The following is a 21,045-nucleotide window of genomic DNA, read 5'->3' as shown; positions in this document are numbered from 1 at the left end:
CTTGATCATGGTCACACTAAAGAGCATGTCTGAGAAAAGGGATTATGATAGAAAGAGGTTTTTGAAGAGCAGAAGAATTACGAGCATCATTTTAATATTGCAAGCAGCGTTCAAGTCCAAGTGGCACAGCCAAGCAAGTTGTAACAGCACTAGGTGGAGTGACAGTTTATTCATCCAATAGAGAAGTAGAAGTCATGCAAATCAGTCTTCCCGATCATGGCCACTTTCTACAACCATCAATAAGCAAGGGCAGTTTTAAAGGCGAGAGAATGGCACAGGCATTGCTATCATTCCCTTACCTGCGGCATACCCATAGGTAGTATTCTTGTATTCCTCCCAACTGATCTTATCATCTTTGTTTTTGTCATAATCCCTCCAGTGCTTGTTAACGTTCTCATAGATATAACGGTTCTGGGTATGACCGATCCAATCCTTCAGCTCATGGTTGGTAATAAAACCATCCTTGTCTCTGTCGATTTTATCAACTATCTTCCTGGAGAAGAAAGAAGGGTCACATTAGAAGAAATAGAAAAAGAAGTCTCACCTATCAGATGGGAGTAAGTGTGATTGTAGTACTCCTCCCAAGACACAAAGCTGTCCCGGTTCTTATCAACCATCGCCATTTGTTTAACTACATCTTCTGAGACAAAGCGCCTGTGTACAAACTTAATCCACACCAGGAGTTCAGCCGCCGTGACATAGGTATCATTATTGCTGTCAATCTTATCAAACATTTTCCTGCAATGGACCAAAACTTAATTGAATAAAGTTGAACGGGATCTGTACTTATAAAAAAAAAAAGAAATTAAAGTTATGCTTCTGCTTTGTAAAAAGGCACAATTAATTAGCCAAAGACTACTGGAAGGTGGTCAACATTCACACTGCCAATACTCTCAAGCCACCATGATCTGCCACTTTAGCCTGGAGAAAAGAAAAATATGATGTTTACGTGGGGGGCAGAGAGCAGTGTTGCCTATGCCCTATATGTTTTGTGCTGCCCTAGGCATGACTAAACTCGTGCACCCCCAATTTAAATACCCACCCCTTCCTGTCAAGGCCATACCCCCATTTAAGACCCACCCTGACATTTTCCAGTAAGGACACTAGTACCGAGGGCCTTGGGGCAGTAGAGTCCCTTAATTCGCAAGGATTTACTATAGCTTTCTGTTGTGCTATGGAGCCCGTCAGCTGACTTTCTGACAGTTTTTAGCCTCCCGACATTGGCATCTGTCTCTCTCTAGCGCATGGGTCTTCAAACTATGGCCCTCCAGTTGTTCAGGAACTACAATTTCCATCATGCTTAGTCATGTCTGTGAATGTCAGTGTGTTCCAATGCCTCATGGGATGTGTAGTTCTGCAACAGCTGGAGGGCCGTAGTTTGAGGATCCCTGCTCTAGCTGAAAACTCAGGTGAGAGGTCCACTGTTATGTTAGGACAGTCAAAACTAGAAGCAATGCAACCCCCCCCCCCCCCACACACAGTTGTGGAACGCCGCCTGCCCACACAACAACTCATTGGTTGGGGTCTTATGCCCTAGCCTCCTCCATGTGTGTGGGCTGCCCCCCCACCGATGGTGGCTCTGCCAGTATTATACCAGCAGTAGTATGGCCGCTTTATGGGGGCACTAGTCCGATTTGCCTCCCGGCCCAGTCCGCCCCAAGACTGGCGCTACACTAAAAAAAGTGTAGCACAAGCCACGGGGACTCTTTTCGTGATGCCCCGCTGCAAAGTGCTGCCCTAGGCCTTGTCGGCCTAGGCCAAGATACAGTGTTGCCCTATACGGGCATAGGCAACACTGCTCTCTGCCTCCCACAATACAGTGCTTAGTGCCTGAGCAACCAACTGCAAAGCTCCAGAATAGTCAACTTGGGGTTAGGTCTAGAAATATGCAAATACTGACTTTCAAAATGTATTCATTTGCATAGCCTTTTATGGGGGCTGCAGTTGCAGGATGGGGGTATGTAGGCAATTCTAGGCTGTAATACTTTTGCAGCACTTCTTTTCAGAGCTTTGTGGTGTGAATTGACTTTATAGAAAACAAGGCAATTATCTTGTATTTGCTTTGGGATGGTGCCAGACACGGTTGCACAGCACATCCCAAAGTAATGAGTGAACAGACTCTTCGATATAGATAGGCTGGTGAGGCATTAGTACCACGGTCAGGTTGTTATTGGTATCTTTGTCCACACTAGGCGATTCACTCTCTAAAGCCGCCATACCTGGATTGAAATTTGTCCGGTTCAGCAGGGACCAGACAAAATTAGATTCATATATGGCCACTGTGGTTAAACAGAAGTCGATCTGCTGATCAACTTCTGTTCAACCACCGTTAAAAAATGTGCACTAGATCGGCACCGCAGGCTATAAATTGCAGTGCTGATCAGTGCATTCTGATTGCAGGCAAGTCTCCCTGCTGTCAGAATACAAAGACACGGTAGGAAGGATTCCTCCATCTGTCCCACTGGTTGAACGAAAAGAACTGACTCATCTGTGGCCGGTTAACTGTCCTTAATACTAACGTGACCTTGAAAAAAAAAAGCAGGGGGCAAATCCAAAATTTTGATTAGCGGTAGCAGGGAAATACAACTGGGACACTAGCTATCATCCAAACTCTGTAAGACAGGACTTCTCTCACTTCCTGGAGAGCCAACAGGACAGGATGTGAAGGGAAATCTTGACTTTAGATATATATTATTTATAGATATACTTTAGATCAGAGGTTGTCAACTTATAAGGTGTAGAAAGCCTCAACTGTAACTGACAATTTCAAATGCTCAGACATAGGCCCAGATTCTCAAAGGAGATACGACGGCGTATCTCCAGATACGCCGTCGTATCTCTGAGTCTGAGCCGTCGTATCTATGCGCCCGATTCATAGAATCAGTTACGCATAGATTTCTATTAGATCCGACCGGCGTAAGTCTCTTACGCCATAGGATCTTAACTGCATGTTTACGCTGGCCGCTAGGGGCGTGTACGCTGATTTACGCCTAGAAATATGTAAATCAGCTAGATACGCGAATTCACAAACGTACGCCTGGCCGACGCAGTACAGATACGTTGTTTACGTTGGGCTTTTCCCGGCGTAAAGTTACCCCTGCTATACTTTGTGAATGGGGCTGGACGCCATTTTACGTTCACGTTGAAACCAATACGTCCTTGCGGCGTACATTGGAGCAATGCACACTGGGATATTCCACGGACAGCGCATGCGCCGTTCGTGAAAAACGTCAATCACGTTGGGTCACACTGTTCCACATTTGAATTAGGCAGGCTTACGCCGGCCTATTTACGCTACGCCGCCGCAACTTACGGAGCAAGTGCTTTGAGAATACTGCACTTGCCCATCTAAGTTGCGGAGGCGTAACGTAAATAGGATACGTTACGCCCCGCTCAAAGATGCGCCGATCTACGTGAATCTGGACCATAATGTTCAGTATACAACAGAAGACTATAATGCCGCATACAGACAGTCGTTTTTTGTGATGAAAAAAAAATGACGTTTGAAGTGATGAAAAAAAAAACAACATTTTTGAAACTTCATTTTCAAAAACAATGTAGCATACGACCATCATTTTGAAAAATGATGAACAAAGCGACGGCACTCTAAAGGGGAAGTTCTATTCGCCTTGAGGCTGCTTTTAGCTGATTACTTGTTAGTAAAAGACGATTCGTGCTTTTTTTTCTGTTACAGCGTGATGAATGTGCTTACTCCATTATGAATGGTAGTTTTACCTCCCGTCTCAAAACTTGCTTCTGGGCATGTGCGGGTTTAAAAACGTCGTTTTGCCCACACACTATCATTTTCATTGACACAAAAAATGACATTTTGAAAAACGACACAAAAAATTCGAGCATGTTTGAATTTTTTTTTGGTCGTTTTTCTGAAGACATAAAACGACATTTTCCCCACACACTATCATTTTAAATGACGTTTTCAAAAACGTCATTTTTTTTCATCACAAAAAACGACCGTCTGTATGCGGCATTAGACCCTTCATAGATAGAGGAGATGGATCAGACTGCAAACATGTAACATGGGTGACTGGAGCTGAAAGACACAACAGGAGATAGACTGGGGACATAATACATGGGACTGCCAAAGAGTGAGACCAAAGTTATTATTGCCCCTTTACAAAAAGGGAATGCTTCTCTCTCAGGCTGCTAGAGCCTAAAAGGGGCTGCACAACAAGTACCAAAAGGGGGCTACATGTGGCCCTCAGGCTGTAGGTTGGGCACCAGAGCTTTAGAAAGGATTTTTTTTTTTTATGTACTTTATACACTCCCTGACAAAAAATCAAGCATACAATTGAACAGAGAATCACTTCTTATGAATTAATAATCCTTATGGGCCTGGCTGTCCCTTTCCTCTCTCTGCCAATATCCTTACAAGGACAGGAGCTCCCTTCACTTGTGCTAAGGAGGATTTGCTGATGGCTGACTGCGGCTGAGCAGTCTTCTGTGTCCACATCTCTGCCTTGATGAAAAAATAAATCCAAATATCAGATTTTTGCATAAACTGAATGATACTTTGTTCTTTTAAAAGTTAAATCCCACAATGTGTTGCTGCAGTGAAGTTCAGAATACAAGGATCCAATTTCACCTGATTCCTACTCAATTGGCTAAAATTCATGGGTGGCCCTACATTACCCAACTCAACAAACGTTGAGTTTTCAATAAACTTGAATGGAAAATTATCTGATGAACAGCGCCTGCATCCAATCAGAGGAAGACACCAAGTATTCTGACAGCCACCAGAGCCATCTGTCAGAACACTATAGCTGGCACTACAGACTTTTCCATCCATACCATTTAGCATGGATAGGGGAATTATGTGGTTTCGTCGTTTCAGAACAAAAAGTCAACCTAAAAGCAGAACTAAATAAATGCTCCCATAATTTATGGTCAAGGAAGCAGCCATCTTAGCCTTGGTTTTCTCTGCAGTTGCCATGGTGATGCACATAGGTTAGGGCACCAGCCATTTGCTTGATAGTTCAGTTGCGATTAGGTTCCACTTAACATGTATGGCCAGCTCAACCCCCTCATTACAATGAAGTGGAGGTTAAACTCCGTGGCCCAGATTCTCGTAGATGGGCGTAAAACTGCGGCAGCGTAACTTATGTAATTTACGTTACGCCACCGCACGTTTTACAGGCAAGTGCTTTATTCACAAAGAACTTGCCTGTAAAGTTGCGGCCGCGTAGCGTAAATCCCCCGGCGCAAGCCCGCCTAATTCAAATGAGCCGGAGCATTTAAATTAGTCGCGTTCCCGCGCCGAACGTACTGCGCATGAGCCGTCCGGAAAATATCCCAGTGTGCATTGCTCCAAATGACGTCGCAAGGACGTCATTGGTTTCGACGTGAACATAAATGGCGTCCAGCCCCATTCACGGACGACTTACGCAAACAACGTAAATTTTTAAATTTCGACGCGGGAACGACAGCCATACTTAACATTGGTTGCCCCTCATATAGCAGGGGCAACTTTACGCGTCGCAAATCTAACGTAAACGTCGTAACTTCACTGCGTCGACCGCGCGTACGTTCGGGAATTCGCGTATTTTGCATACTCGATGGGGAAAACGACGGAGGCGACACCTAGCGGCGAAAAAAAAAAATTGCATTTAAGATCCGACAGCGTAAGAGCCTTATGCCTGTCGGATCTAATGGTTATCTATGCGTAATCTTACGACGGATCTAATGGTTATCTATGCGTAATCTTACGACGGATCTAATGGTTATCTATGCGTAATCTTACGACGGCGTACATTGCGTTGCGCCGTCGTAAGCCCTTTGAGAATCTGGGCCCTAAGCTGCTGTCAACTTCTCCCAGGCTATCTTAGCCTCGTTTGATTTCCACTTGCCATGTTGTTACACATGTGATCAAATAGGACACCAGCCATTTGTTGATTTGACAGTTTGGTTGAAAGCACAAGCAAATGTGACGTGTTGGGAACGTAACATTTTTTTTTTTAACCATTACTGACCGTTAAACGAAAACGATGCAATGCTAGGGAAATCAGAATTTGGACATCTGTCTGAAAAATGACCAACTCTCAACTGACATCTTTTACAGGCAAATGAGGATAAACAGGAAATGGAATAAGAAAGGAAAGGAAAGGAAAGAAAGGAAAGAAAAACATTGGAAAAAGAGTAAGGCCCCTTTCACACTTTCCAATGATTACCGTTCATATCTGTGTGACTTCAAAGTAGTCCCTGCATTACATTGGTCTGACTTTGATGCGACTTGAGGTCCATAGACCTCAAGATTAGGCAGGCATTGCTTCAAGTCGCATCAGTCGTGCGACTTTTAGAGTCAAATATGTTTTCATTCTGTTTGACAAAGAAAAACAATAGTACAAACATTCAAATGTCCGGGAAACAAGAAAGTCGTGCGACTTTTAGGTCGTACCAGTGTCAAAGGTGCCCAAGTTGTAAGAATTGTAATTTATATGGCAATAATGACTTTGGCCCAGATTCTGAAAGGGCTTACGACGGCGCAACGCCATTTGCGCCGTCGTAAGTCCTAATCTGGGCCGTTGTATCTATGCGACTGATTGATAGAATCAGTTACGCATAGATATCCATTAGATCTGACAGGCGTAAGGCTCTTACGCTGTCGGATCTTAGATGCAATTTTTTTTTCCGCCGCTAGGTGTCGTCTCCGTCGTTTTCCCAGTCGTCTATGCAAATTAGCTATTTACGCGAAATTCCCGAACGTACGCGCGGTCGACGCAGTGAAGTTACGACGTTTCCGTATCTTTTGCGACGCGTAAAGTTGCCCCTGCTATATGAGGGGCAACCAATGTTAAGTATGGCCGTCGTTCCCGCGTCGAAATCTAAAAATTTACGTTGTTTGCGTAAGTCGTCCGTGAATGGCACTGACGCCATTTACGTTAACGTCGAAGCCAATGACGTCCTTGCGACGTCATTTCGCGCAATGCACGTCGGGAAATTTTAGGGACGGCGCATGCGCAGTATGTTCGGCGCAGGAACGCGCCTAATTTAAATGATCCACACCCCCTACCCGGGTCATTTGAATTAGGCGGGCTTGCGCCGGGGGATTTACGATACGCCGCTGCAACTTTACAGGCAAGTGCTTTGTGAATCAAGCACTTGCCCGTTAGGCCTGAATCACACTAGTGCGTGGCGTTCTTTGCGAATTTCTCTATAAGGTGTTCTGCAGATCAACTGCGTTTTAGCTGCAGATCAGGTGCGAATTTGGAGACCTGGGAGAGGGGAGGGGGAGGGGGGAAGTGTATTGAACTGAATGAGACAAATACTGAAGAGAAATGAACACATCTGCGAATTCAGCTACGTACCCATAGAAGATAATGGGACTGAATTCGCAACTGAGCCGCACCGCAAGACATAAAAACCGCACACGGTTTGGAGGCAATGCGCAGTGCGGATGCATCGCACATATGTGAACCAGCCTCATTGAAAACAATGTATTTTGAAATGTCCTGCGAATTAGATGCGGTTTAAGCCGCACTCAATTCGCATAGGTGTGAACCTGGCCTAAAACTTGCGGCGGCGTAACGTAAATGAGATACGTTACTCTGCCGCATTTTTACGCAAATCTATCAGAATCTGCCCCTAAGAGTCCATTCACTACAATATAAATTACAATGCAGCAGCTGGTGTGTGGTGCGATGCAGCTGGACCAGCGCAGTGTTGATGAACGGATCCCGGCGCATTGCACGGTTTATTTATTATTATTTATTTTTTTGTGAATCATGCTTTATTGAAAGTTTTTTTTTTTTTTATCATAAAGTTTTTTTTTCGGACATGCTTTAACCCGTGCTATGCTGAGAAATGCAGTACTTTTCAGTGCACATCACCTGCATCCACTGCAATGCAGTGGTGTGAACTGGCCACACTGGAGACAAGGCATATTGCCTCTTCTTGCAATGGGGAGGCAGTGAACTTGCACTAAATAGCTACCCAATGCACCTGGTGTAAATGGGCCATCAAACATTCTCAAAAAAGCGAACAGTACATGCTGGGACCTGACAGTATGATCGTTCTGCAGCTGAGAAACCACGAGTTGTCCAAACTTGTCTTATTATTCTCACTAAAGGGAAAGCTCATGCTAAACATACAGTATGTCAGTTACAGTTAGGATTAAGCCCAACAGAGTCCATCTACTTTTAACTCTTGCCAATTGCAGATAGAAGGAGTAGAACTCTGGTAGGCATGTCTTTCCCCATGGAGTGCCCACCTTATATGAGAATCATCAACATCCATCTATAGCTGAATTGTCCGTTTTGGGTGGAGCTATTTTGTATTTCATGTAAAATGAAAGGTAGAACCGCATTTTAGGTCCAATTACTGTAAACTTAATAGGTCAGATAACACAAGTGTAATATTTTTATAGTCTTAAACATGTTACTATTTCTTATACGTCTCAGAGGGGTATGGGGATCTCAGCACCTGGCTGTTCATATCTCTACCTATTGAATTTTTTAAAATGCATTTAATAAAGATATTATGGACAATCCAGCAGGACAAGCAATTGCTTCCGCTCATGCAAAGGTAGATGGCAAGTGGACAAGAACAATGTCACCATTTGATTATTCAGATGACCTGTTCACAGGGCTTCACACATACAGAAAATCACTTCTGGGTGGACTGATAGCTAGATTCAGAGAGAATGGCTTAACTGTGAGCCGGCGTAGCGTATCGCATATACGCTACGCCGCCGTAAGTCAGAGAGGCAAGTGCTGTATTCACAAAGCACTTGCCTCCTAAGTTACGGCGGCGTAGCGTAAATAGGCCGGCCTAAGCGCGCCTAATTCAAATGAGGAACAGAGGGGCGTGTTTTATGTAAATGATCATGACCTGACGTGATTGACGGTTTTTCAGAACGGCGCATGCGCCGTCCGTGGACATATCTCAGTGTGCATTGCTCCAAAGTACGCCGTTTCAACGTGAACGTAATCTACGTCCAGCCCTATTCGCGTATGACTTACGCAAACGACGTAAAAAGATAGGCTTGTTCCGACGTCCATACCTTGCATGGGCTGCGTCACCTAGGGAGCAGCTTTATCTTTACGCCGGTGCATCTCTAACGTAAACGGCGTAACTAATTGCGACGGGCGCACGTACGTTTCTGAATCGGCGTATCTAGTCATTTGCATATTCTACGCTGAACTCAACAGGCGCGCCACCTAGCGGCCAGCGTAAATATGCACCCTAAGATACGACGGCGTAGGAGACTTACGCCGCTCGTACCTTAGCCTAATTTAAGCGTATCTGGTTTCCAGAATACGCTTAAATTTACGACGGCGTAGATTCAGAGTTACGACGGCGTATCTACTGATACACTGGCGTAACTGTCTCTGAAACTAGCTATGAGTCTTTAAAGCCTGCAGCTATACTGATCCACCTCAATGTAGTCATTATGGTGAACTCAGCCACTTGTGATTAGCAGAACACCAAATTCTGCAATCCACTACTATCAAATAAAAGAGATTAGAAAGCAAATTATTCAATAAAATGTATGCAAACCATTGTGATCACCGGGAACCTTAATCACATGGCATATGCAGAAAATTAAAAGCACTTTTTCCAAAGCAGGGTTGGGATGGTTTCCTATTTAAGGACTTCCTATTCTTCCCTTAAAAGACAAGGAAAAAAAAAGTGGAGAGTGCCACGTTAACAGTCTGGAATGTTCCGACTCCCCCCAGGCTTTGTGTTGGGTGGGAAATCCAGGCTGTACCTCCTCTGAAGGCAGTCTCTGTGCTGACATCAAATCACTGAACTCCGCTATGCTTCCAGAGACCACACTAGTATAAGACTAGTATGAGACCTCGTGTCACCCAGCAGACTTTCTGCATCTGTTAGCAACGACTTCATCATTTTATTATATATACATATATTATTTTTATTTATTCTCCTCACACGGCTATATCCATCCAGCAGCTAAACCCCAGATTAAGAAATCTGCATGCTATTTGCTTAAAAATCAACACAAACACACAAAAAGAAACACACGAAAAGAAACACACAAAAACAAACAAACAAAAACAAACAAACAAAAACAAACAAACAAACACACAAACACAAGTGCATAGGCACACTCACACACGAGGAAGTGCACAGCTCTTGCACAGGAAGGATTCCAGACAAATGGTCATTTTTTTCCAGGCCGTTGCTTTGGTACAAATAACCTTTATAAATGTTCCCTATAACATAGCAAATCTTTACCTTCAGAGTAATCAAACCAAGGCTGCTTTTAGAATGATGAAAGCTCTGGTCGGCACACCATAGCAAAGACAGAGAGAGAGAGAGAACTCAACATTGCATGCTGGACATTTAGTTCCACATCTGGAATGCATTTAGAGGGCCAGAGCTGATCAGGTTGAGTAATAAGCTCAGGGTCGTACTACTTCTATAAGACTCATTTTAAAATTCTAAGAGCAATCTACAGTAACCTATAATGACCAATCAGAATTAACAGGTCACCGGTCTGAACTCAGAAAACCGTTCTCATTGGCTGCTTAGGGTTATTGAATGTACACAACGGCTTTCTGCACTCCTTTAACAAGCATGTGTCAGCCATATGCATGCAGAGAGGGGGATGAGGTGGCAACCACAGACTATCTCAGCCTGAATAAAGGAGAGAATGTTAAAAAGCACAAAATCTGCCAAAATGCACAGCTGTATGCTACAACACTACACTATTAGCCAGATTCAGAGACGCCGCCGCAACTTTAAGGCGGCGTAGCGTATCGTATTTACGCTACGCCGCCTTAAGTCAGAGAGGCAAGTACTGTATTCACAAAGCACTTGCCTCCTAACTTACGGCGGCGTATCGTAAATGGGGCCGGCGTAAGTGCGCCTAATTCAAATTAGGATGAGGGGGCGTGTTTTATGTTAATGGGGGGTGACCTGACTGACGTTTTTTTACGAACGGCGCACGCGCCGTCCGTGTACATATCCCAGTGTGCATTGCGCCAAAGTACGCCGCAAGGACGTATTGGTTTTGACGTGAACGTAAATTACGTCCAGCCCTATTCACAGACGAATTACGCAAACGACGTAAAATTTTCAAATTTCGACGCGGGAACTGCGGCCATACTTAACATTGACTAGGCCAGCTATTTGATGGAATAACTTTACGCCGGAAAACACCTTACGTTAATGGCATATCTTTACTGCGAGGGGCGCACGTGCGTTCGTGAATCGGCATATCTAGGCATTTACATATTCTACGCCAAACTCAACGGAAGCGCCACCTAGCGGCCAGCCTAAATATTGCACCCTAAGATATGACAACGCAGGCTGTCGTATCTTAGCTAGGTTTAAGTGTATCTCAGTTTGAGAATACACTAAGGCCCCGTACACACGACCAAACATGTCTGCTGAAACTGGTCCGCGGACCAGTTTCAGCAGACATGTTCGGTTGTGTGTAGGCCCGAGCGTGCAGGATTCCAGCAAACATTTGCCCGCCGGGCCTTTTCCCAGCGGACAAATATTCCTGGACTTGTTTTAAAACAGTCCGCTGGAATCCTGCCCGCTCGGACATGTTCGGTCGTCTGTACAGACCTACCGTACATGTCTGAGCGCCCGCCATCCCTCGCATGCGTCGAATGACTTTGACGCATGCGTGGAAGCATTTAACTGGCAGGCCCGCCCACGTCGCCGCGTCATCGCCGCAGACACGCCCCGCGTATTGTTTTCAACTTTGATGAACCAAGAATTAATTTAAATTAGACCACCTGCTTGGTCCAATGTAACTATGCATATACCATACTTTGAGGATCCTTCGAGAAGCGTGGTAGGCATCGCTATGCCAGTGATCGCCACTAGCTTCCAGGCCCAGTGCTGAGCAGCTACATTCTGAAGGAGGTCAGCCGTTTGGCCACTAAAAAATTGGACAAGGTGGAGAGCTCAACATCACTGCCATGCATCTACATCCTCATCCTGTAGTTTGCACTTATTGTTTTGATGTAAGCACCTTATATAGAAGTATGACCCTGAGCCTATCACTTAAAGGGGTTGTAAAGGTTTGTTTTTTATTTTCTAAATAGGTTACTTTAAGCTAGTGCATTGTTGGTTCACTTACCTTTTCCTTCAATTTCCCTTCTAAATGTTTTTTTTCTTTGTCTGAACTTCTCACTTCCTGTTCCTCCTCAGTAAGCTGTTCTTAATGACTTTCCACAACTCGGATTATGGTGGAAAGCTTACCGAGGAGAAACAGGAAGTGAGAAATTCACACACAGAAAAAAAAAATCATTTAGAAGGGAAATCGAAGGAAAAGGTAAGTGAACCAACAATGCACTAGCTTAAAGGAACCAATTTAGAAAATAAAAGACGAACCTTTACAACCCCTTTAAGCATTAGTGATCAGATTTGGCCCTCTAAATGCATTCCAGACATGGAACTAAGGGCCAGATCCTCAAAAGAGATACGCCGGCGTAACTGCTGTTACGCTGTCGTATCCCTGTTTCTATCTTTGGAACTGATCCACAGAATCAGTTTCCAATAGATAGGCAGAAGATCCGACATGTGTAAGGGACTTACACTGCCGGATCTTCGGATTCAGTACCGCATCTGCCACTGGGGGCATTTCGAGTCGAAATGCCGCTTCGGGTATGCAAATTAGCACTTACGGAGATCCACAAAGCTTTTCAGCTTCGTTTTTTCAGCTTCGTTTTTTCTCCGTAAGTATTAGTTTGCAAACGCAAAATTAGGGCTGCTTTTACAAAGTGTAAAGTTAGTACACCTTGTAAAAGTAGACCCTTCTTTCCCGCGACGCTGTTATTTTTTTTTTTTTATTATTTTTTTTTCCCCGCCGTATCTTTTCTTTTTCCCGACGCAACTTTTTGTACCCGGCGCGATTCACAAAACTCGGCGTAACGTAAAACCGCGCAATGCACGTCGGGAAAATGACGTTGTGAGCATGCGCAGTACGGCCGGCATGGGAGCGTGCCTAATTTAAATGGGACTCGCCCCATTTGAATAGGAACGCCCTGCGCCGGGCGGATTTAAGTTACACAGCCGAAAATTTCTAGGTAAGTGCTTTGTGGATCGGGCACTTAGGTAGAAATTTTCCGGCAGTGTAACTTAAATGGGAATTTTTAAGTTACGGCGGCTGGCTGTGGATCTGGCCCTAAATTCCCAGCATGCACTGCTGTTAAAGGGGTTGTAAAGACAAAAATATTTTCCTCTTAAATTAAAGTCTGACAGTAGCTGATAAAAGTAAAAAGTAATGTTTTGCATTATAACTAGTTTGATACCTGTTGAAATCAAGCTGTTTTATTCACCTCCAGCACTCCTGAATCATTATTCTCACTGACTTCCTGGTTTGCGGTGCGCATACATTCTTGCTACATCACGGCCTAATGGGAACTACAGTTCCCATTAGGCTTAGCCTCCATACCTGTGAGGGATAAGAGAGCCTCTTCACGCAGGGCTGTAGTCATAGGGAGGGGGTGAGCACATTCTGCTTTCCACCATGCAAAACAGCTCAGGTGCTGGTGGAAAGCAAGAAGAGGAGTGACAGGAAATGGCATTTTCAAACCTGGATTACTGTATTTTGGAGGTCAAAAGGAAAAATTAGGTAAGTGATATTTAAATGCTCTAGCTTACAGCAATCAATTGATCTCATAAAAAAATAACCTTTAGTGTTCCTTTAAGTCTCTGTCATGTGGTGCACCAACCAGTTTTAGCATTATAGAAGAAGCCGCGGCATACTAAGTGAAACTGAACTCAGAAGGTGAAGATTTGCTTTGTTATAGGGAACATTTAGAAAGGTTAGTTGTACCGAAGCAGTGTCCTGAAAAATGTAGTTTGTCTGGAATCCTTACTGCAAAATAGAAGGGCACTTCCTGGTATGGAGTGTGCCTAGGCACTCTTCTACCTACAGGATTACAGGATAGGTGTGCGCAGCCTATTGCATTAGGGTGTGCACCCCAAAGCCCAAACACACACTCACATTCAGAAAGGGAAGGGGCTGGTGAATTACATAATTACTGGCCCCTTCCCCACTCCTAAAATATACCAGCAGCAACAGCCGATATGAGAGGAGGGAAGCTCTCAGCGCTGCGGGGGAAAGATGGGAGCCAGGGCAGTAGGGGGAATCTGTGCTGCTCAGGGCGATTAGGGTGTGCCTGGGCACACGCCTATGACCTACAGCCTCAATAGCTGTATATCTTTAGTGTGAGCTCCTAGACACTGCTGTACATGATTTACAGGGTGCAATAACCATCAGTTAATACAATACAAGAATTTGTAACTGGTTGCGGTCAGTTACAGCACACTGGCTCTTTAGCAGTACATTGAAAAACGTAACAAGTGTGAGATAGTACGTTAAAATGTTTTGCTTTTAACTTTAGTTTAAAAAAAACAATAAATCTATGCAATAAAGAGGATATCTAGACTTCGGTTTTATTGTATCATGAACCTGTCAATATCCACAAAGGCATTAATGTAACAACACTTGGCATTGTGGGACTGCTTCAGGTAATGGCGCAGTCTGCATAATGACATTTAGGGGTGTGTCCATGACACCCAGGCTGCTGAGGAAGGAGCTGGAGGTCATACAGCCTGAAGTTCCTTGCTGGCCACGGTCTGCATTGGAAATACACACTCTGTTGTGAAGCACTTTGTTCTAGGGCTTGTGTAGGTGGGTGTTGCTGTCAACAGCTTTTACATTAGAACGCAACCCTGCTCAACAGCATACACCAGTGTTGCCAACCTACCAGATTGAAATTTACTGGCACGACACCTGAAATTTAATGGCGCAGCCACGTTTTTACTGGCATTTCACAAAAGTTACAAAGTTACATTTTTAGGTGCAAATTTCAGTATTTAGGCTACAAACAAGTACGCTAGGCAAATAGCAGTGCAATTTAAGGTAGATATTAAGGTAAAAAAACATATTTTTGTTATTTTCGATATAATAAGGGCAAATTATTTAGTCACATCACCCCCTGCGGTGCCACCAACAACCCCTGTCTCCATCCCCCACCCTCTGCGATGCCACTATCCCCCTCTGCGGTGCCACCAACACTCCCTGCCTCCAATCACCCCCTGCCACCAACACTCCCTGCCTCCAATCACCCCCTGCCACCAACACCCCCTGCCTCCAATCACCCCCTGCCTCCAATCACCCCCTGTCTCCAATCTCCATGCGCAGTTCCAAGCCGAACCGATCTTGACTATTTTTACTGGCACAATCCCGCAACCACGGACATTTACGAATGGGGGAAAAATGACCGTTTTAACGAACTGTCCGTAAAAATACGGACGGTTGGCAACACTGGCATACACTCAAAATGCAAGAGGCTTTGTTTGACCTATTTTGCCTACAAAACAATCATAACCAAAAAGGGACATGCAGAGTCCATAGAAATGAAGCACAAAGCAGGCCAAATGCACCCTCAAAACCGTTATCCACACCGAACTACTGAGGAAAATGGGAATCTTCTGTAGAAACGCACATCAAACACAGGCAAACAGCGCCCAACTACATGAGCCCAAATTATGACAAGTTCATTTTGATAGTCATTGTGTAAATAGCGCTTATCTACTACTCATCAGAAAAATGATGCTGAAAAATATTTTGAAATGCCCCTGTGTAGTGGGATAAATGCAATTTCCTTACCCCAGTCTCTCTTTGCTCTCCTCTGGGGTCAGCTGGTCGAAGGTCTTCGCTTCCTCCTTGCCCAGGAAGGCTTCATGGTCATACTGAAAGTCCGTGCTGTCATCGTGCTTGTGGTCACTTAAGTCTTTACCGTGGTGAATACGATCTTTTTTCTCCTGAGTTGGCACACAGGTCACTAACCATGAACAAAGAGTCACAGCAAAGAGTACGCTTAGGATCTTCATCCTTCCAGCAGAGGCAGACCTACAACAAATCACAGTTTACTCCATTAGGAGTTAGAACAACTAATCTGAGAGGATACTTTGTGCAACAAAGTTACAACTCTAAAGAGTTCAAGCGAACACCAGTTTCAAATCTGGACGGAAAGAAAAGAAGTCACCAACACTCAAGGATGAGCGCCCAAGATTTAATGCGAAGAGCGCATATTGATACGTTTCACAGTGGCAACATTTCAGGGCCTTTACAGGGTCCCCTTCCTGAGGGAGATTCAGAAAGGGAACATTGTAAACCCCTGACCCGAGCAACACCATTTTTCATGATAAATCTTGGAAACACGTCCTGGAGTGCTTGTGACTTCCGTATCTTTTGGTTTTGTATGGCACCATCTGCTGCAGTCCCTACAAGCACCACTTAAAGTGGAAGTAAACCCTCCTATCGTTTTCAGCCAAGGAAGCGGCCATCTTGACCTCTGTTTAATCTGCAACTGCCATGATGCTGTACATGTGACCTGTTATGAAACCAGCCATTGGATGGTTTGGCAGTTTGGTTGAGAGCACAAACAAATGTGACAGCTAGCATTTCCAGCATGCCGGCAATGTTAACTGTTTTTGTAACTATCGAATTGAAGGGTTTACTTACACTTTAAAGCGTAAGTAAACCCATCCTCAAAACAGTTACCTTTCCAGCACGTGCCGGAAATGTAACACTCCCATTGGTTGTGCTCTCAACCAAACTGTCAAACCATCCAATGTCTGGTGTCATAACTGATCCCATGTGCAGCATCAGTTGTAGAATAAACAGAGGCAAAGATGGCAGCTTCCTTGGCGGAAAACGATAGGGGGGTTTACTACCACTTTAAATGATAAAGATCCAGCACTGTCAGTAATGTGCAGTTCCACCCAAGGCCGACTTCTGACCTTCTACAGATCTGTTAAGAGTAGATACTTACTTGAAGCAGTTAGAACTACTAAGGTTCAGGTGGACATTGGCTTCAAACCTGAGCTAGGAAAGAAGGAAGTATGTCACCGGCATTCCAAGTACGAGTGTCCAATATTTATTGTGTAGAACGCATAATGTCACGAGGGTCAAAAAGATGCCAATGTTTTGGGTCCTTGCAGGATTCCCCTCCTCAGGGTGACTCCGTGACCCAAAAAAGGAGACCCTGCAAGCCCCTGAAACGTTGGCATCTTGGACTATGCAACGCTATACGTTTTTCACAATAAATCTTGGAAACACATACCGTATTTATCGCCATATACCGCGCACTTTTTTCCCCTTAAAATAAGGGGAAAATCGTGGGTGCGCGATATACGCCAATCCCCGCGCTGTGTTTGAACACCACCGCCATATACCGAGTGCAGTGCACTCGCTCGGCTCCCCTCGCGGTCACGCCCTGTGCCGCCTCCTAGTCTTTATGCGAAAGGAGCCGAGCGTGCCTGAGTGTACTGCGCTCGGTATATGTCGGCAGCGGCGTTCAAACACAGCGCGGGAAGCAGGGATCGACTCAGAAACAGCGCAGGAGAAGCGGGGAGGACACCACCAGGGCTGCAGACAGGCGCCGGACCGGACAAGGCCGTCGATGGAGGCCGGGCAAGACACCGACGAGGGGCATTCATACTGTAAGTATTTATTTTTTTCAGGAAATTTCCCTTCCAGGTTGGGGGTGCACGCTATACGCCAGGGCGCGCTATACGAAGACAAATACGGTACTTGGAGTACTGGTGACCATCCTTCCCTCGCTTTTGTTTTTTCATGGCGCCATCCATTACAGTCCTTACAAGTACCATCTTATTTTATAGGTCCAGCATCATCAAAAATGTGCAGCTCTCCTGGAAACCGACCTCTGACTTTCTGTAGATCTGATCACAGAAGATACTTACCTGCAACAAGGTAACAATGATTACGTTTCAGGGGAACATCCGTTTTTAAACCTGAACCAGAAAAGGAAGGAGTCGCCAGAACTCAAGGATGAGAGTCCCAAGAATTATTGTGAAGAACCTGTAATGTCACAGGATGTCAACTTTTCATGGACTCACATGGTGCCCTTTCCTAGGAAGGGGAATCTGCAATAGAGGTCAACCGATATATCGGCCGATAGTTGGCCGTTTTGGAGAAATCGGCATCGGCTAGAGAAAAACCCATATCGGTCGACCTCCAATCTGCAAGCCTCGAAACATTGACATCTTGATCTTCAGGGTCTATTTATGAAGCAGAGAATGTTCACATACATTCTCTGGTGGGGAACCATCCAGGTGCATACATTTGTAATGGAAGCAATGGATTATCCACTAGTGAATATTTGTGAAAATCATATTCTCTGCTTTATCAATAGTCCCTGTAATGTAACATAAGTCAACATGTCGGGGTCACACAGGGTCCTCCCCTTCCTGAAATCACTGAGTAGTACTAAGAAAGGGGATCCTATGAGCCCCCAAAACATTGGCATCTTGACCCATTAGTGCTGTCATTAATCTTGGGACACATCCTTGAGTGCCAGGAACCTCCTTTCTTTCCTTCTGGTTTTGCCAGCGCCATCTAGCGCAGTCCCTGATACCTCCATAGGATAAAAGGTCTACTAGAAATATGCAGCTTCACAAAAGACCTGCTTTGAATCTGAACTAGACCCAACTCTACAGAGGGAACTACAAATACCAACCTGCCTTCGTACCTTCGTTTCGAGCTTTTCCAACCTGGCTAGCAGTTTTATGGTGGCCATACATGCTTTAAGAACTGACAGATCCCTTTCCATCTCCCCCGGGCAATTTATAGTTGGCAACCCATTTTATTAATACAACACACACACACATGGGACGTAGATTTTCATTGATACGTAATTTGAAGATATGATCGGAAGTTACCATTCACATCTTTGTTTTCCATCATGCAATCCAACCGATCGTATTCCAATTCGATTAATAACTGACCTATCTCTGCGCTGCCGATAAATAACTTTCCACTCCAGGCAATCAAAACAGATTGATCATTTTTGATCGCAACTGATTGGAAGGAAATGTATGACTTTGATAGTTTGTATAGTTAATCACTTTGACTTGATTGCACATCGACCAAATAATAAAACCAAAGCAGGTGACCACCATCGGATGGACCGTGCCATTAGATTTTCTCAGGCTTTACATAAATATAAAACCTCAACTATACTTATTATCAAGCCTTCCAAACATAAATATGCCGCGTCGTGTTCTCAGCTGACACCCCCAGATAATCCATCTTGAGGGGCGATGATGGGTCCGATCTACCACCTATGGTCAGTAGATCAGGGTGACCGCTCGGTGTCTAGATCACATGCCTTGTACCACCTATGGTCAGCAGATCAGGGTGACTGACTGCTCTGGGGTAGATCCACAAAGAAATTACGCCGGCGAATCTACTGATACGCTGGCGTAATTTTAAAATTCCTGCGTCGTATCTTTGTTTTGAATCCTCAAAACAACATACGACGGCATCTCGGCTAGATCCGACAGGCGTACGTCTTCGTACGCCGTCGGATCTTAGATGCAATTTTTCGGCGTCCGCTAGGTGGCGTTCCCGTCGTAATCCGCGTTGAGTATGCAAATTAGCTATTTCCGACGATCCACGAACGTACGACCGGCCGTCGCATTTTTTTACGTCGTTTCCGTTCGGCTTTTTCCGGCGTATAGTTAAAGCTGCTATATGGTGGCGTACTCAATGTTAAGTATGGCCGTCGTTCCCGCGTATAATTTTGAAAATTTTACGTCGTTTGCGCAAGTCGTCCGTGAATGGGGCTGGACGCCATTTACGTTGAAAACAATGACGTCCTGGCGACATCATTTGGAGAATGCACCCTGATAGTTTTTACGGACGGCGCATGCGCAGTTCGTTCGGCGCGGGGACGCGCTTCATTTAAATGAAACACGTCCCCTACCCACCGGATTTGAATTCCACGCCCTTACGCAGCGAAAGATACGCTACGCCGCCGTAACTTATGGCGCGGATTCGTTTAGGATTCAAACCAACTAAAAGTAAGTTACAGCGGCGTAGCGTATCTTAGATACGCTGCGTCCAGCGCAGATGTATGTGGATCTGCCCCCTTAGTGTCTAGATCACATGCCTTGCCCCTGTATATATTCACCTCTATGCACCGGCTGGACTCTGGTGGTCGATTGATCCATCCAACCTCCATCTAATGTCTATGGCCAGATTTATAATCAGAAATGGATTTCCCAGCAAACTCCCATCGAAAGCTAGGTCAAAAAAACTGCAATTCTAACAGCAAAACCGACCCACATCCCACCCCACCCATCTATCAGCTATAACAACAATGTAACTTTCAGCAAGTTTGACAAATGTTACAAAAGTCCCAACATTACATCTACAGCCATGCAACTCTGACCCCTATCAGTGTAATGTACACAGCAGCCTGCCACGCATTGCATGCACCCCCCCATCATCACCCATCATCACTCACCCAGATATCACACTCCAACCTCCCAACTCAGGATCAGAACTTTCTATATAGCGCACGGCCCCTTTAAATGGTTGGACGGGGTTGGGCGTGGTGAAGGGCGTACTGTCGGGAATTAGAATACTTGCCCGCCTCCGATGGGCGTGTTTACAGAAGGTTCTGGACTGAGAATCGGGCGCTGATTGGCCGGCGCTCGCCACGTTGACACGAGCACGCGTCGAGGTGGCTGGGTGTAGACGTGCCTGGGGGGCGCGCAGAGAGGAGGTTGGTGGGAGGGTGTTGCTAAGTAACCTGGCAGAGTCAGGGTGATGGAAGACAGCGCTGTGTGGATGGGGGAAGTTTGATTTCCAAGCATTGCAGGAGACCAGGCATGGATTGCATGTGACATAAATAGGGCTGAACACACATATTCTTATTATTCATTCATATTGATTATGAGCCTTCAGATGAAGTAAGCTGAATACATTTCTAGGACATCAAAAAGGTGTTTAACATCTAGGGCCAGATTCACGTAGCTCAGCGGATCTATAGATCCGCTCGTTCTACGTGAATTAAGATCCGCTCCCGCAAGTTTAGGAGGCAAGTGGCTAATTCACAAACAACTTACCTCCAAACTTGCGACGGCGGATCCTAAATCCACCGGCGGAATTCAAATTCCGCGGCTAGGGGAGTGTACTATTTAAATCAGGCGCGCTCCCGCGCCGATTTAAATGCGCATGCGTCGTCCGGGGAATTTCCCGGCGTGCATTGCTCCCACTGACGTTGC

At 45.1% G+C, this 21,045-nt stretch overlaps 1 protein-coding gene across 2 annotated transcripts in view; it reads right to left on the bottom strand.

Annotated features, from left to right (window-relative positions):
- The window catches only part of LOC120916497 (calumenin-like), a 35,958-nt gene extending 15,444 nt beyond the window's left edge, over positions 1–20,514 (bottom strand). The window contains exons 1-3 of one of the 2 annotated variants that reach the window (XM_040327496.1): positions 20,283–20,514; positions 15,617–15,859; positions 545–738 (exon numbers count right to left, since the gene is read on the bottom strand). In XM_040327496.1, the coding sequence (XP_040183430.1) occupies positions 545–738; positions 15,617–15,840 (418 nt within the window). In that variant the 5' untranslated portion in view covers positions 15,841–15,859; positions 20,283–20,514. Of the gene's footprint in view, positions 1–299; positions 494–544; positions 739–15,616; positions 15,860–20,282 lie in introns of both variants that reach the window. The other variant, XM_040327494.1, reaches the window with a different exon arrangement.
- Between the last annotated feature and the right edge of the window lie 531 nt (positions 20,515–21,045).

Source organism: Rana temporaria, chromosome 10 (genome assembly GCF_905171775.1).
Source record: "Rana temporaria chromosome 10, aRanTem1.1, whole genome shotgun sequence".
NCBI classification, from domain to species: domain Eukaryota; kingdom Metazoa; phylum Chordata; class Amphibia; order Anura; family Ranidae; genus Rana; species Rana temporaria.
Note: the sequence above shows the minus strand (reverse complement) of the source record. Positions and strands in the feature narration are given on the sequence as shown.